The sequence below is a fragment of the Hemitrygon akajei genome, chromosome 6, assembly GCF_048418815.1.
Source record: "Hemitrygon akajei chromosome 6, sHemAka1.3, whole genome shotgun sequence".
Lineage (NCBI taxonomy): Eukaryota > Metazoa > Chordata > Chondrichthyes > Myliobatiformes > Dasyatidae > Hemitrygon > Hemitrygon akajei.
In genome coordinates this window covers 89,702,996-89,717,244 of record NC_133129.1, presented here as the reverse complement: position 1 = coordinate 89,717,244, position 14,249 = coordinate 89,702,996, and the positions used below count along the sequence as shown (strand labels likewise).

Sequence of the window (14,249 nt, the reverse complement as noted above, 5' to 3'; positions counted from 1 at the left end):
GGAATATGAATATAAGCAAGGCAAGAATATCAAGGAGGATAGCAAAGGTCTCTGAAAGGTATTTCACTGTTTTAAAAGGGATGGGGGGTAAGGGGAGGAGGGGTGGCATTACTGGTCAGGCATACTATTACAGCTACAGAAAGGGTGGGTAATTTAGCAGGATCCCCTTTTGAGTCAGTACGGGTGGAAGTCAGGAACAGGAAGGGAGCAGTTACTCTACTGGGGGTATTCTATAGGCCCCCTGGTAGCAGTAGAGATACCGAGGCGCAGATTGGGAGGCAGATTTTGGAAAGGTGCAAAAATAACAGGGTTGTTATCATGGGTGACTTTAACTTCCCTAATATTGATTGGCACCTGATTAGTTCCAATGGTTTAGACAGGGCAGAGTTTGTTAAGTGTGTCCAGGATGGATTCCTGTCACAGTATGTTGACAGGCCGACTAGGGGGAATGCCATTCTAGATCTAGTATTAGGTAACGAACCGGGTCAGGTCACAGATCTCTCAGTGGGTGAGCATCTGGGGGACAGTGACCACTGCTCCCTGGCCTTTAGCATTATCATGGAAAAAGATAGAATCAGAGAGGACAGGAAATCTTTTAATTGGGGAAGGGCAAATTATGAGGCTAGAACTTACGGGTGTGAATTGGGATGATGTTTTTGCAGGGAACTGTACTATCGAATTGTGGTCTATGTTTAGGGATCTCTTGCAGGATGTTAGGGATAAATTTGTCCTGGTGAGGAAGATAAAGTATGGTAGGGTGAAGGAACAATGGGTGACAAGTGAGGTGGAAAATCTAGTCAGGTGGAAGAAGGCAGCATACATGAGGTTTAGGAAGCTAGGATCAAATGGGTCTATTGAGGAATATAGGGTAGCAAGAAAAGAGCTTAAGGGGCTGAGGAGAGCAAGAAGGGGGCATGAGAAGGCATTCTCGAGTAGGGTGAAGGAAAACCCCAAGGCATTCTTCAATTATGTGAGGAACAAAAAGATGACAGGAGTAAAGGCAGGACCGATTAGAGATAAAGGTGGGAAGATGTGCCTGGAGGCTGTGGAAGTGAGCGAGGTCCTCAGTGAATACTTCTCTTCACTATTCATCAATGAGAGGGAACTTGATGATGGCGAGGACAATATGAGTGAGGTTAATGTTCTGGAGCATGTTGATATTAAGGGAGAGGAGGTGTTGGGAGTTGTTAAAATACATTAGGAAGGATGTCCCCAGGGCCTGACAGAATATTCCCCAGGCTGCTCCACAAGGTGAGGGAAGAGATTGCTGAGCCTCTGGCTAGGATCTTTATGTACTCGTTGTCCACGGGAATGGTACCGGAGGATTGGAGGGAGGCGAATGTTGTCCCCTTGCTCAAAAAAGGTAGTAGGGATAGTCCGGGTAATTATAGACCAGTGAGCCTTATGCCTGTGGTGGGAAAGCTGTTGAAAAAGATTCTTAGAGATAGGATCTATGGGCATTTAGAGTATCAAGGTCTGATCAGGGATAGGGTCTGATCAGGGATAGTCAGCATGGCTTTGTGAAGGACAGATCGTGTCTTACAAGGCTGATAGAGTTCTTTGAGGAGGTGACCAGGCATATAGATGAGGGTAGTGCAGTGGATGTGATCTACATGGATTTTCGTAAGGCATTTGACAAGGTTCCACACGGTAGGCTTATTCAGAAAGTCAGAAGGCATGGGATCCAGGGGAGTTTGGCCAGGTAGATTCAGAATTGGCTTGCCTGCAGAAGGCAGAGGATCGTGGTGGAGGGAGTACATTCAGATTGGAGGGTTGTGACTAGTGGTGTCCGGTTCTGGGATCTCTACTTTTCGTGATTTTTATTAACGACCTGGATATGGGGGTAGAAGGGTGGGTTGGCAAGTTTGCAGATGACAAGAAGGTTGGTGGTGTTGTGGATAGTGTTGAGGATTGTCGAAGATTGCAGAGAGACATTGATAGGATGCAAAAGTGGGCTGAGAAGTGGCAGATGGAGTTCAACCTGGAGAAGTATGAGGTGGTACACTCTGGAAGGACAAACTCCAAGGCAGAGTACAAAGTAAATGGCAGGATACTTGGTAGTGTGGAGGCGCAGAGGGATCTGGGGGTACATGTCTGCAGATCCCTGAAAGTTGCCTCACAGGTAGCTAGGGTAGTTAAGGAAGCTTATGAGGTGTTAGCTTTCATAAGTCGAGGGATAGAGTTTAACAGTTGCGAGGTAATGATACAGCTCCATAAAGCTCTGGTTAGGCCACACTTGTATTGTGTCCAGTTGCCTGGTCGCCTCACTATGGGAAGGATATGGAAGCATTGGAAAGGGTACAGAGGAGATTTACCAGGATGCTGCCTGGTTTAGAGAGTATGATCAGAGATTAAAGGAGCTAGGGCTTTACTCTTTGGAGAGAAGGAGGATGAGAGGAGACATGATAGAGGTATACAAGATATTAAGAGGAATAGATAGAGTGGACAGCCAGCACTTCTTCCCTAGGGCATCACTGCTCAATACAAGAGGACATGGCATTAAGGTAAGGGGGGGGGGGAAGTTCAAGGGGGATATTAGAGGAAGGTTTTTTACTCAGAGAGTGGTTGGTGCATGGAATGCACTGACTGAGTCAGTGGTGGAGGCAGATACATTAGTGAAATTTAAGAGACTACTAGACAGGTATATGGAGGAATTTAAGGTGGGGGGGTTATATGGAAGGCAGGGTTTAAGGGTTGGCACAACACTGTGGGCCAAAGGGCCTGTACTGTGCTCTACTATTCTATGTTCTATATATTTTTTTATCTGTCTTCACTGTGGAATATACTAGCAGTAAGCTGCAAGGGGGCAGAAGTGTGTCAAATGCCATTATTAAAGATTCGGAAACTGAAAGGACTGAATGTAGTTAAGTCACCTTGCCCAGATAGACTACATCCCAGGGTTCTGAGGGAGGTGGCTGAAGAGATTGTGGAGGCTTTAGTAATGATCCTTCAAGAATCAATGGTTTTGGAGGAATGGAATTCCACTCTTCAAGAAGAGGGAGAGAGAGAAGAAAATAAATTACAGGCCAGTTAATCTGACCTCAGTGGTTGAGAAGATGTTGGAGTCAATTGTGAAGGATGGAGTTTCGGGCTACTTGGAGGCACATGATAACATAGGTTGTAGGCAGCATGGCTTCCTGACAGGAAAATTTTGCCTGACAAATCTTTTGGAATTATTTGAAGAAACTACAAGCACGATAGAAAAAGGAGAATCAGTCAATATGTGTAGTTGGCCTTCCAGAAGACCTTTGACAAGGTGCCATGGGAGGCAGCTTATCAAGTTAAGAGCCCATGGAATTACAGGAAAGATACCAGCATGGATAAAGCAGTGGCTGATAGGAGGGAGGCAAATAATGGGAATAGAGGAAGCCTTTTCTGCTTGGCTGCCAGTGACTAGTGGAATTCCGCTGGAGTCTGTGTTGGGACTGCTCCATTTAACATTATATATCAATGATTTGGACAAAGGAATTGATGGCTTTGTGGCCAAGAGTGCAGATGATACGAAGAAAGGTGGAGGGGCAGGTAGATTTGAGGAAGCAGAGAGGCTAGAAAAGGACGTAAACAAATTAAGAGAATGGGCAAAGAAGCAGCAAATGGAATAAAGAGTTGAGAAATGTATGGTCATGCACATTGATAGAGAAATAAAAGTGTAGACTATTTTCTAAATGGCGACATAATTCAATAATCTGAAGTTCAAAGGGACTTGGGAGTCCTCTTGCAGGATTCTGTAGATGTTAAAATTGCAGGTTGAGTTGGTGGTGAGGAAGGCAAATGCAATGTTAGCATTTATTTTGAGAGGACTAGAATATAAAAGCAAGGATGTAATGATGAGATATTATAAAGCTCTGGGGAGGGGCCTCACATGGAATATTATGAGCAGTTTTGGCCCCTTATCTCAGAAAGGATATGCTGACAATGGAGAGGGTTCAAAGGAAAATGATTCTGGTATTGAAAGACTTATTATATGAGGTGTGTTTGATGGCTCTGGGCCTGTACTCACTGGAATTCAGAAGAGTGAGTGATGATTTCAATGAATATTGAATATTCAATGGCCTCATTACAGTGGAAATGGTGAGGATGCTGTCTATGGAAGAGACAGGAGGATAAGACCGGAGGATACAACCTCAGAATAGAGGAATGTCCATCTAGAATGGAGATGAGGAGTAATTTCTTTAACCAGAGAGTGGTGAAACTGTGGAATATGTTGCCACAGGCAGCTGTGGAGGCCAAGTCGTTGGGTGTATTTAAAGCAGAGGCTGATAACCTCTTGATTAGTCACACTATGATGAGATATGGGGAGAAAGCAGGAGACTGGGGCTGAGGAGAAAATGGATCAGCCATGACAAATGTTGGAGCACTCAATGGTCCTAATTCTGCTCCTATATCTTACGGTCTTAAAACAAAAAAAAAGGAATATATTCCAGAGAGACATCAGCAGCTTTGTTTTAAGTTAGAAAATAATCTACAGCAAAATCTGACCATGAGCATTCTTTGTGCAATATATCCTTTGCAAGAGGAGAAATAAACTCTTTACTCAGTGAACTGCACTATGGGTAATTGACTACTTCAAATTCTCCACAACAGGGAATTGGAGAATCAGTGTTAAGGGTCATCAAGAGACAAAGCCTTTGACAGGGGTGGGATTCACATTGCGATATTTCGCAGTGTCAGCCTGAATTATCTGCTCCCAATCTTGTCCTCGGCTTCTAACCAATGGCATTTTAGACTCAGTGTTCGGGCTGGCTCTGTGGCCTGAAGTTAATGATTGACAGAGGTCTAGATTGAGCTGAAATGAGCTGAACAGAACATGGCTGGACTGGTTTGATACTTTGTGGTTTGTTGTTTTGTATTCTGTATTTTTCACTTCTTTTCACTGCATATACAACCCTGAGATTCATTTTCCTGCGGGCATACCCAGCAAATCTATAGAAGAGTAACTGTAACAGGATCAATGAAAGATCAACCACAGTGCAGAAGACAACAAACTATGCAAACGCAAATATAAATAAATAGCAATAAGTAATAAGAACATGAGATAATGAGATAAAGAGTCCCTAAAGTGAGATGATTGGTTGTAGGAACATTTCAATGATGGGCAAGTGAATGTAGTTATCCCTTTTTATTCAAGTTTCTGATGGTTGGAGGGTAGTAACTGTTATTGAACCTGGTGCTGTGAGTCCCGAGGCTCTGGTACATTCTACCTGATGCAGCAGTGAGAAGAGAACGTGACCTGGGTGGTGTCAGTCACCAGTGATAGATACTGCATTCCTACAACAGCATTTCATGAATGAGATGGTAGAGAAGGCAAAGGGTAGAGAGGAAATGACAGGAAAATGGAGACTCACCATTGGGTCAATCTTGTAGTGACAGGCAGCGAATGGGCCAAGATGATCTAACAACATCCCACAGTAGGAAGGTCCTTCGTAGGTGTCACGTTCAGCCTCAGAGCATTCTGGGGTCACCTCGGTATCTGTCAAGGTACAGCTGAGAAAAACAGGGTGGGGGATGAGGGTGAAGCAGAGAGAAAAGTTAATTATCATTTATTTCATATTATGGAAAAATGACAAACTCTGCTTTGTTGGCAGCCTCCATCAGGGTTTTATTTCCCTGAACACTTTACATCCTGACAAGCTAATGAAAGGAGAGGGCCAGATCAATGTGGTCAGGTCAAGTGAGAATGAATTTTATACAAACAGATAAAGAAATACAAGGCGGATAATTATTGCACTACCCACATAATTACACCCTAATCCTACACCCTAAACTACACACCCTTCACACCCCCACACACCCTTGTGCATACTCCCGAACAAACCTTTGGCCACAGACCCCACAAACCCTTGGCTACACACCCAACAAACCCTTGACTACATACCCCATATATTTTGGCTACAACCCCACAACCCTGGCCCACCACACCACCACAAACTGTTACCTACATACCCCACAACCTTGGCCACCACACCATCACAAACTGTCACCTTCACACCCCCAAAAACCCTTGACTACATACCGCAACAAATTCTTGGCTACAATCCCTGATAAAGTGGTAGGGTCGCATGACACTGAATCTCCAGTAATGAGATCAAGAAAGAAGAGGGAGAATTATCCCATTTCTCCACATATTTACAACCTAACCCTCATCCACGATCATATTTATAAATGAATCAGTTGGTTTAGGTTTTGTTCATTCACAAAAGCCCTTCGTTCTAATTTGGAATGTGGACTTGACCTGTCAGGCACACCCACCCCTCATGTTTCTGAAATGTTTTGCTTGATCACAGATGAACTTACAATTTTCCTGAGCCTCTGGAGTCTCAAGTGAGAAGCTACAGATTCCTTCCTGGATGGCTTTCCTAAATTCTACGAACAAGGTAAAGAGCTTTGGGCCAAGTGACGGCCAGCATGTCTGTTTTTGCATTCAGTGAGATATTTTTTGTTGGCACTTGAAAGAAAAAATAACTAATCCTTTCTGTAAAAATGCAATATTCTTCAATCTGAGTTTAGGTTTCCCTCATTCACAGAACTATCTCCTTTCACTTTAGAAAACTTGCTGAGCCCATTATCTTGGTGGATCACTAAATCTGATCTGCTGCACAGTAACAAAACACAAAGAGGCACTGTTAAAAAGGCTACCTTATTTAATCACTAGTAAGTCTGGAGAAATAACACTGGACAACAAACTTTTTCAACAGTATTGCTTCCACGTTTTTTTTTGTTTACGATTGGGCACTTGAAGCTGAACACAGACTTCTTGTGTCATGTACTTCCAAAAGGAGCACAAACTTGTTGGCTTGCCTCAAGTGACCCAGAGATCTATGTTGGCCAGGGTCAGGGCTTTATCTTTTGGCTCTTGGTGGGGTCACCCATGCCAAACAGGTCAAAGGATAGATAGAGGCCAGACCAAGAGTGGTCCACTGGTCCTCCAGGTTTGGGGCTTCAGCTCTAGGCCAACAACCGGAACCGGTAAATCAAAATTGTTACAGGAACCGCAAAGAAGAATCCTTTTGCAACTTAGTGTGACAGTATTTCTGAGTCTCCATCCGGGACATGCATGCCTGAAATGGAGGGGAAGCTACTGACACAATAGAGGAAGCCCTGAACACCACCAGAGATAGAGGATTTTCACAGCTGCCCTAAATGCCATGTAGGAAATTGGAAAAACAGGAAATTAACTTTTATTGAACATAATATGCTAGTGCTGACGCTTTGCATTAGTTCCACTGAGCTAAAAATGTTTTGTTGATGATTTTCTTTTGTACTCCGTGTCTGAGGCTTCTCACTTAAACAATCAACAGTAATCAGCCAGCATCGATGGATTCCAGCTACCCTGATACTGTTTCTCCATGACCCCAATGCCCTGGTGAAAACTCTCACCATGCTCATCACTGACAAAGCCGAGATTTGCAGGGAAGAAATCTAAATGGGAATGCAGAAGATGAATCTTTGGTGACACATTGCACCCGAAGCAGGCTGTCAACTAGCTGCATGTAGTTTGATGTTCTGTAGTTGCCAGGAAAATCACTGAATGTCTTACATGCAATTTTCTCTGGTCCCACGAGAAGTTCTTTGAATTCCCTGTCATTGATGACCTGTTTGACTTGTGGACCAAAACAAAAGCCTTCCTTAATCTTGGCATCAGTTATTCTGACTTGAATTATGACTTGAAATAACAAGTATAGGTGATTTCAAAAGAATAGTACATGATAATGGAATTTCATGATGAGCAGCTTTACTTCCAAAATGTAAACCCAAATCTATTCAGGAAGCAAAATCTTTGTTTTCCAGTGTAATTGATCAACATGTGAATGTTCTGATGATTGGTTCGTTCTCCATGGAACAGTGTAGAGCTAAAAAAGAAAAGTTAAACTGTTGATTGTCTGAAGAGGGAGACTGAAACATCGAGACAACGTGCGTAGCTGATGGAGGCCTCTGCACTCGAGTGATCTTTCTCTGGATGGTGAGAGAGTCTGATGATTCTTGAGTCAGGGGAACTCGAATAAGCAATGTTGCAGATCGTAACTTCGAAAACACGAGTGTTTGGGAAGTGGGGAGGGAGAATTTGGGGGCTCTAATATTTTTCTATCACTCATTCTTTGTGCTTTTTTCTGTTTTATGGATGTCTGTGGAGAGTAAGAATTTCAGGTTGTATACTGTATACATTCTCCGATATTAAATTGAACTATTAAACCATTGAATTCCTCCACTCCTTCCTGTGATTCTCTGGGGAAGGATCAATGATTTGGGGAAGAAGTCCTCTGCCTCCCTATTTCCCACTTACTTCTGGTCCACGTTCCAACTGTTGCCGAAGTCATTGACTCCCTTCACCACCTGTCCCTCAGGAGTTCTGAAATCATCGCTGGGGATCCCATTGTAGTCACCGCACAGGCCACACAACTGGCCGGAGTAGCTGGATGGGGGACAGGGAGTGAGATGAGAACAGTAGTATGCAGGGGTTGCACAAGGGATGATTCTGGGCATTAGAATGTAGTGGGATGGGGAAGCCCCGAGTCTGAGCTGGGAATGGTGGGAGAGGTGATGAGAGTGGGTATTAGCATGATAGGGAGCCCCAATGGGTGCAGAATGTGAGGCTTTGAACAGGTTTCCTGGTGTTTCTTTGTTCATGGTTCTCTGTGGGGAAGATAAATGTCAGGGTTGTATATTGTGTGTACTTTGTATCCTTTGAATTGCCTATGGTCTGAAATCATCTTCTGTATTGGGAGATGGCAGGGACAGAGAGAACACAGAGCTGTGAGAGTGGTGTTGGGTGTGACACAATTAGCATGAAAATGGCAGCGGTCGGCACTGGGAGAAATCAGCAGGTAGTTTCAGACAAGGACACACACAGTTTTGACTCATGGTGGGAAAATGGTGCTGGGTGTGGTTGGCAGATGGAGGCCAGTTCCCAACGAGGATGTGGGTGATGCGTGGTTGGATGCCTTCTGATAAAAAGGAATGGTGAGGCATGGAGAGGAGAGAGGAGGAGAATTGCAGAGGAAATCGTGTGCCATGTGACAGTCAGAGGTAAATCTTTTGACACAGAGAGTGGTGGGTGCATGGAACGTGCTGCCGGGGTGGTGGAAGAGACAGATACATCGAGGACATTTAAGAGACTCTTAGATAGGCACATAGATGATAGACAAATGATTATGTAGGAGGGAGGTGTTAGATTGATCTTGGAGTAGGCTAAAAGGTCGTCACAATATCGTTCCCTGAAGGACCGGTACTGTGCTCCAGTGTTCTAAGTTCTATGTAATTGTGAGCACTGCTCGGAGGTGCTGAGGAAATGTATTGAGCATTGGAGTGGCAGGAGTAGTGAACAGCCAGTTGGACGAGGAGTTGGCAGTGAACTGGGATAAGGAACACACAGAAGCATTGAGTACTGGATGGAAACTGGTGAATGTGGTGTAAACACTCCGATTTTGGTATTCAATGAACAGAGAAAGGCACAGGAGAGGTGACAGTGAGATGGAGAATACAATGCAATCCTACCCAGTCTATACTGGCGAGATGTGGGCTCTGCAATACGGCAGAAGGAGAGGGCTAGACTTACTCGCTGGTAATTTTCACATCGACGTGGTGCCTGCCATCATAGCGAACTGTCAGACCAAAATCTGTCTGCAGCACAACGTATCTGCCAGAAGGCTTGATGGTAACTCCATGGATCGGGTGGATGGGAATGGTCACAGGCTCTCCATTCATCTGGAAGACAACAGACAGAGAAAGCCACAGAGTCATTCAGTTCCAGGCCGGGGATAGACTACAGTTTTTCCATAGGAAATGAGAGGAAACTGAAGGCTGTGAGACTGATCAGAGTGTGTCTCAGGATCCCGGTGGGTGAAATCCCAGCCATAACCCCAATTCTAACTCCAATGCAATTGCAAGACCCTGTTGGACATTGATAATTTAAGACGCTGCAGGCCCGTTTCCCTTGTTTGATAGAGAGACTGGCGGTTTGGGAGCTGCATAGCCTCGGCTGTAGCGAGGTTTAGGCCTCAGTCTGCGAGCTTACCTGCTGCCACAGTCCAGTGAGGAGACACTGGAGGTGGGGTAGGTGTTGCATGCTGCCTGTGTTCAGTTGGGGCTGGCCTCTCCCATTGGTGCTGCCCTCCAGTGTTCGATTTGTGGAATCACAGGCTGTGTGGCAGGGAACTGTACCATCAATATATGGGACATGTCGCTGAAGGGTCTTGGACTGTATGTGTTTTTTTTTGTGTGATTATGTTTGTTTTTGTTCGCTTTTTTGAATGTGCTGCGTATGTTTTGCACCCCGGCCCCAGAGGAACACTGTTTTGTTTTGCTGTAACCACAAATGGTTAGACACGTTCAGCAGCCTCTGGGATGGTCCTGATGGCTCTTTTCTTTGCAGCCCTCTGTCAAGCCAAGGAGAGAGTAGGTTCTGCACAGCAAGCAGTCAGCAAAACCTCTGCAACCCACTTCTATAGGCTCTCATTGTCCCCTCCATCCCTGTGTCTGGTACTGTTTCATCAGCTCCTGGTATTTGGCTTGCAGTTTCAGCATCTCTCACCTGGACGGCCCTGTTCCTGAGTATTGACACAGTGATGCCATAGACGCTGACATAAACTGCTTTGACATATGACACTGTCTTCACTCCATTGCGATGCTCGTTGGCCGTGTACACGGTGAACGGGGTCAGACTGGAGTTGCAGGGCTTGGCAAACACATAAGTACAGTTGCCCTGGAAGTTGAACTTCCTCTTGTCAAAGGAGGTGTAGTGGGGGTCTCCGGATGCGGTGCAGGTGGATGAACCTAAAGGACAGACAGTGAGGAAACTAGTGAGTAAAGTTCACATTTCTAGAGGCAGAAGAATTGCCACAGCAGACTGCAACTGTGTGGGTGTGGGTTATCTGGTGCCACGGTAGTGAAGTTGCTAGTGCGGAGCTATTACAGCTCCTTGTGTCGGTGTTCAGAGTTCAATCCCCACTTCCTCTGTAGGTCATTTGTATGTCCTTCCCTGTGTGGGTTTCCTCCGGGTGCTCCGGTTTTCCCCAATAGTCCGAAAATGTACCGGATGGTACATTAATTGGTCATTGTAAACTCTCCCGTGATAAGGCTAGGGGTTAAATTGTGCATTACTTGATGGCGTGACTCCAAGGGTTGGAAAGGCCTATTACTCTCTGTATCCATTGTGCAACAGAATGGAAGCAAAGATTAAACCGATTCGCTCAGCAAAACCCCTGACCATTTACCTTTAGGAAAACAGCCCTGGACACCACCTTTGTTGTCACAGTACTCATCGGGGCCACAGCTGGTGTCCGTGCACTGGACGTTGTTGCTGGACAGGCACTTACACACCTGGTTACAGGCCTCAGACCAGATCACCTCCCCAGGCTGGAAACACAGAGAGATGCACATTAGAGTGTGGAGAAGGAAGGCCCATCTGAGAGACAAGGGAGCCTGGATTTCTATAGCACCTTTGTGAACACACGTTTAAAGTCTCTCTCAGATCTGCACGGGGGAGTGAGGCAAAATTGTGCGAACATTCAAAACAGTGACTTCAACACAGTAATTTCAGAGCCTGACACAAGAACGTTGGTATTACCCGGTAATAGGTTCCATTGTACACACAGCCGCACTGATTTCTTGGGACACACTTGTCTCCGCTCTGAACAAAGCCTTTGTCGCACTGACAGCCCTCGGCACACGGCTGGTCACAGAGCTGAGGATGAGGCTCGAGGCAGGTGGCTGGACAGGCTGAGGCACAGGGCTGGTAGTGACTGTTTGGCGGGCACTGGAGAGCTATGGAGAAAGAAAGAAAAGGATGTCACAGCAGGAAGGGACACTTGGCTCTAAAGCGGAAACAATCTGCAGTGGTCAGGAACTTGTTTTCTGTGCTACGTACGGCAGAAGGTTTCATTTCTCCAGGTCCCAATAGTGATGTTGCGTTGCTGACACTGAGTGACATAAGATTCCAGGGCCTCGCACAGTTGCTGCTTGTTGCCGTTCAGTGCGCACATGTCGTACACACAGTCCTGGAAGAAGGCCTGGGAGAGGGAAGAGTGGATCTCAGATTAAGACGCTATTCAGTTTGGCCACTATTTTGTCTAAATGGGACAGAACGAGAGGTGCAGAATTTAAACTTGAAAAGAACAATCAGAAGAATGATCCTTTTATAAATTTTGAATATTTATGTGGATCTGTTATCGTTTGTTCATTATGTGCGAAGTCATATGACATGGGTGATCATGGTTTTCTATGACCATGATTGTTCTTGGCAAATCTTTTGACAGAAGTGGTTTGCCATTGGCTTCTCCTGGGCAGTATCTTTACAAGATGGGTGACCCCAGCCATTATCAATACTCTTCAGAGATTGTCTGCCTGCTGTAGTGGTGGCATAACCAGGACGTGATCTGCACCCGCTGCTCGTACGACCATCCACCACCTGCTCCCATGGCTTCACGTGACTCGGGTCGAGGTGGGATGCGGCAGGGGGACTAAGCAGGTGCTACACCTTGCCCAAGGGTGACCTGCAGGATAGGAGAGGGAAGGAATGCCTTACACCTCCTTTGTGAAAGACATTCTCCATCCCGACATCCAAGGATCAGTTATATTGTAACTTGACCAATCTACAACCAAATCGAGGGGCAGAGCCCAGGGCTGAAAGGGTATTAAAGTGGCAGGGTCCAGGTCCGAGAGCAGAGAATGAATGACCCGAGCTATGGGCGACTTAAGCTCCCGGCTACATTGAAAAGGTCAGGGTGGTGGGGGTGAAGGCGAGGGTCATGCTGGTTCAGCTCGCTGCCCTGATGTTTACTTGTCTCTGCACTGAACTGAGGCTGTGGCCTGCAACAAACGGGCTTCTGAATCAGCTGCAGTGATGCCTGGTTGTGTACTTCAGCTCAGAGCACTATTTGCTTGCTTTTATTTTAAGCATGATTTTGTTTTTTCTCTCTCTGTGCACACTGGGTGTTTGACGGTCCTTGTTTTAATGGGTTCTATTGAGTTTCTTCATTTTGTGGCTGCCGGTAAGGAGACGAATCTCAAGGTTGTGTAAAGTACACATACTTGGAGAAAAATATACTTTGAACTTTGAATTAGGCCAAGCAGACCTTGGTGTGGTCAACCATTGGAGAAAATGTTTCACACAGGACTTTATCAAAGAGACCTCTGAGATGAAAGAGAAGAACAAAGGGTGGAAGACAAAGCGTAAAGAGGAAGTGACAGGAAAATGGAGACTCACCATGGGGTCAATCTTGTAGTGACAGGCAGCGAATGGGCCAAGATGATCTAACAATATCCCACAGTAGGAGGGTCCTTCGTAGGTGTCACGTTCAGCCTCAGAGCACTGGGGGGTCACTTCGGAATCTGTTAAGGTACAGCTGAGAAAAGATGGGGGTTTAAGGGTGAGGGAGAGAGAAGAAGTGATTAATATTTATTACTTGTACAAATAACCCCATATTCTGCTTTCTGGGTTATACCGTGGAAAGGAATTATTTTCTGAATGGCATGTTGGGATTTATGAATGAATGAGCAGGGTTGGGGGATGGGGGTTTTCAGGACTCTGATGCTTTATCGTACATTCTATGGGGTCTCTTGGTTCGTGGATGTCTGTGTAGAGTATGAACAGGGTGTCTAGAGAAAGATGTGAATCTTATGACCACTGGACCATTCTCCATGGGACAGTGTAGAGCAGAGGTTCCCAACCTGGGGGTTCACAGACCCATTGGTTAATGGTAAGGTATTAAAAAAAAGCATGGTAGTGTAGTGGTTAGCAGAACGCTTTACAGTACCGGTGACCTGGGTTCAATTCTTGCCGCTGTCTGTAAGGAGCTTGTACGTTCTCCCCGTGACCACATGGGTTTCTTCCGGGTGCTCTGGTTTCCACCCACAGTCCAAAGACGTACCGGTTGGTAGGTCAACTGGTCATTGTAATTGTCCTGTGATTAGGCCAGAGTTAAATTGGGGGACACAAGAGGTACTGCAGAATCTGGAAATCCAATGCAACACACACACAATGTGCTGGAAGAGCTCAGTAGGTCAGGCAGAATAAACAGTTGACGTTTTGGGCCGAGGACCTTCATCAGGACTGGAAAGGAAGGGGGAAGAAGTCAAAATAAGAAGGTGGGGGAGGGGGGAGCAAGAACCACAGGTGGCAGGTGATAGGTGAAACCGGGAGAGGGGGAGGGGTGAAGTAAAAAGCTGGGAAGTCGATTGGTGGAAGAGATACGGACTGGAGAAGGGGGAATCCGATAGGGGAAGGACAGAAGATCATGGAAGAAAAGGAAGGG

The 14,249-nt window shown here is 45.7% G+C and overlaps 1 protein-coding gene across 3 annotated transcripts in view; it reads right to left on the bottom strand.

The window, feature by feature from the left end:
* The window catches only part of LOC140729243 (IgGFc-binding protein-like), a 225,277-nt gene that overhangs the window by 196,882 nt on the left and 14,146 nt on the right, over positions 1-14,249 (bottom strand). For all 3 annotated transcript variants that reach the window (XM_073048804.1, XM_073048805.1, XM_073048806.1), the window contains exons 6-13: positions 13,202-13,340; positions 11,864-12,005; positions 11,564-11,760; positions 11,211-11,352; positions 10,529-10,770; positions 9,554-9,702; positions 8,282-8,410; positions 5,346-5,484 (exon numbers count right to left, since the gene is read on the bottom strand). In XM_073048804.1, the coding sequence (XP_072904905.1) occupies positions 5,346-5,484; positions 8,282-8,410; positions 9,554-9,702; positions 10,529-10,770; positions 11,211-11,352; positions 11,564-11,760; positions 11,864-12,005; positions 13,202-13,340 (1,279 nt within the window). The remainder of the gene's footprint in view (positions 1-5,345; positions 5,485-8,281; positions 8,411-9,553; positions 9,703-10,528; positions 10,771-11,210; positions 11,353-11,563; positions 11,761-11,863; positions 12,006-13,201; positions 13,341-14,249) is intronic.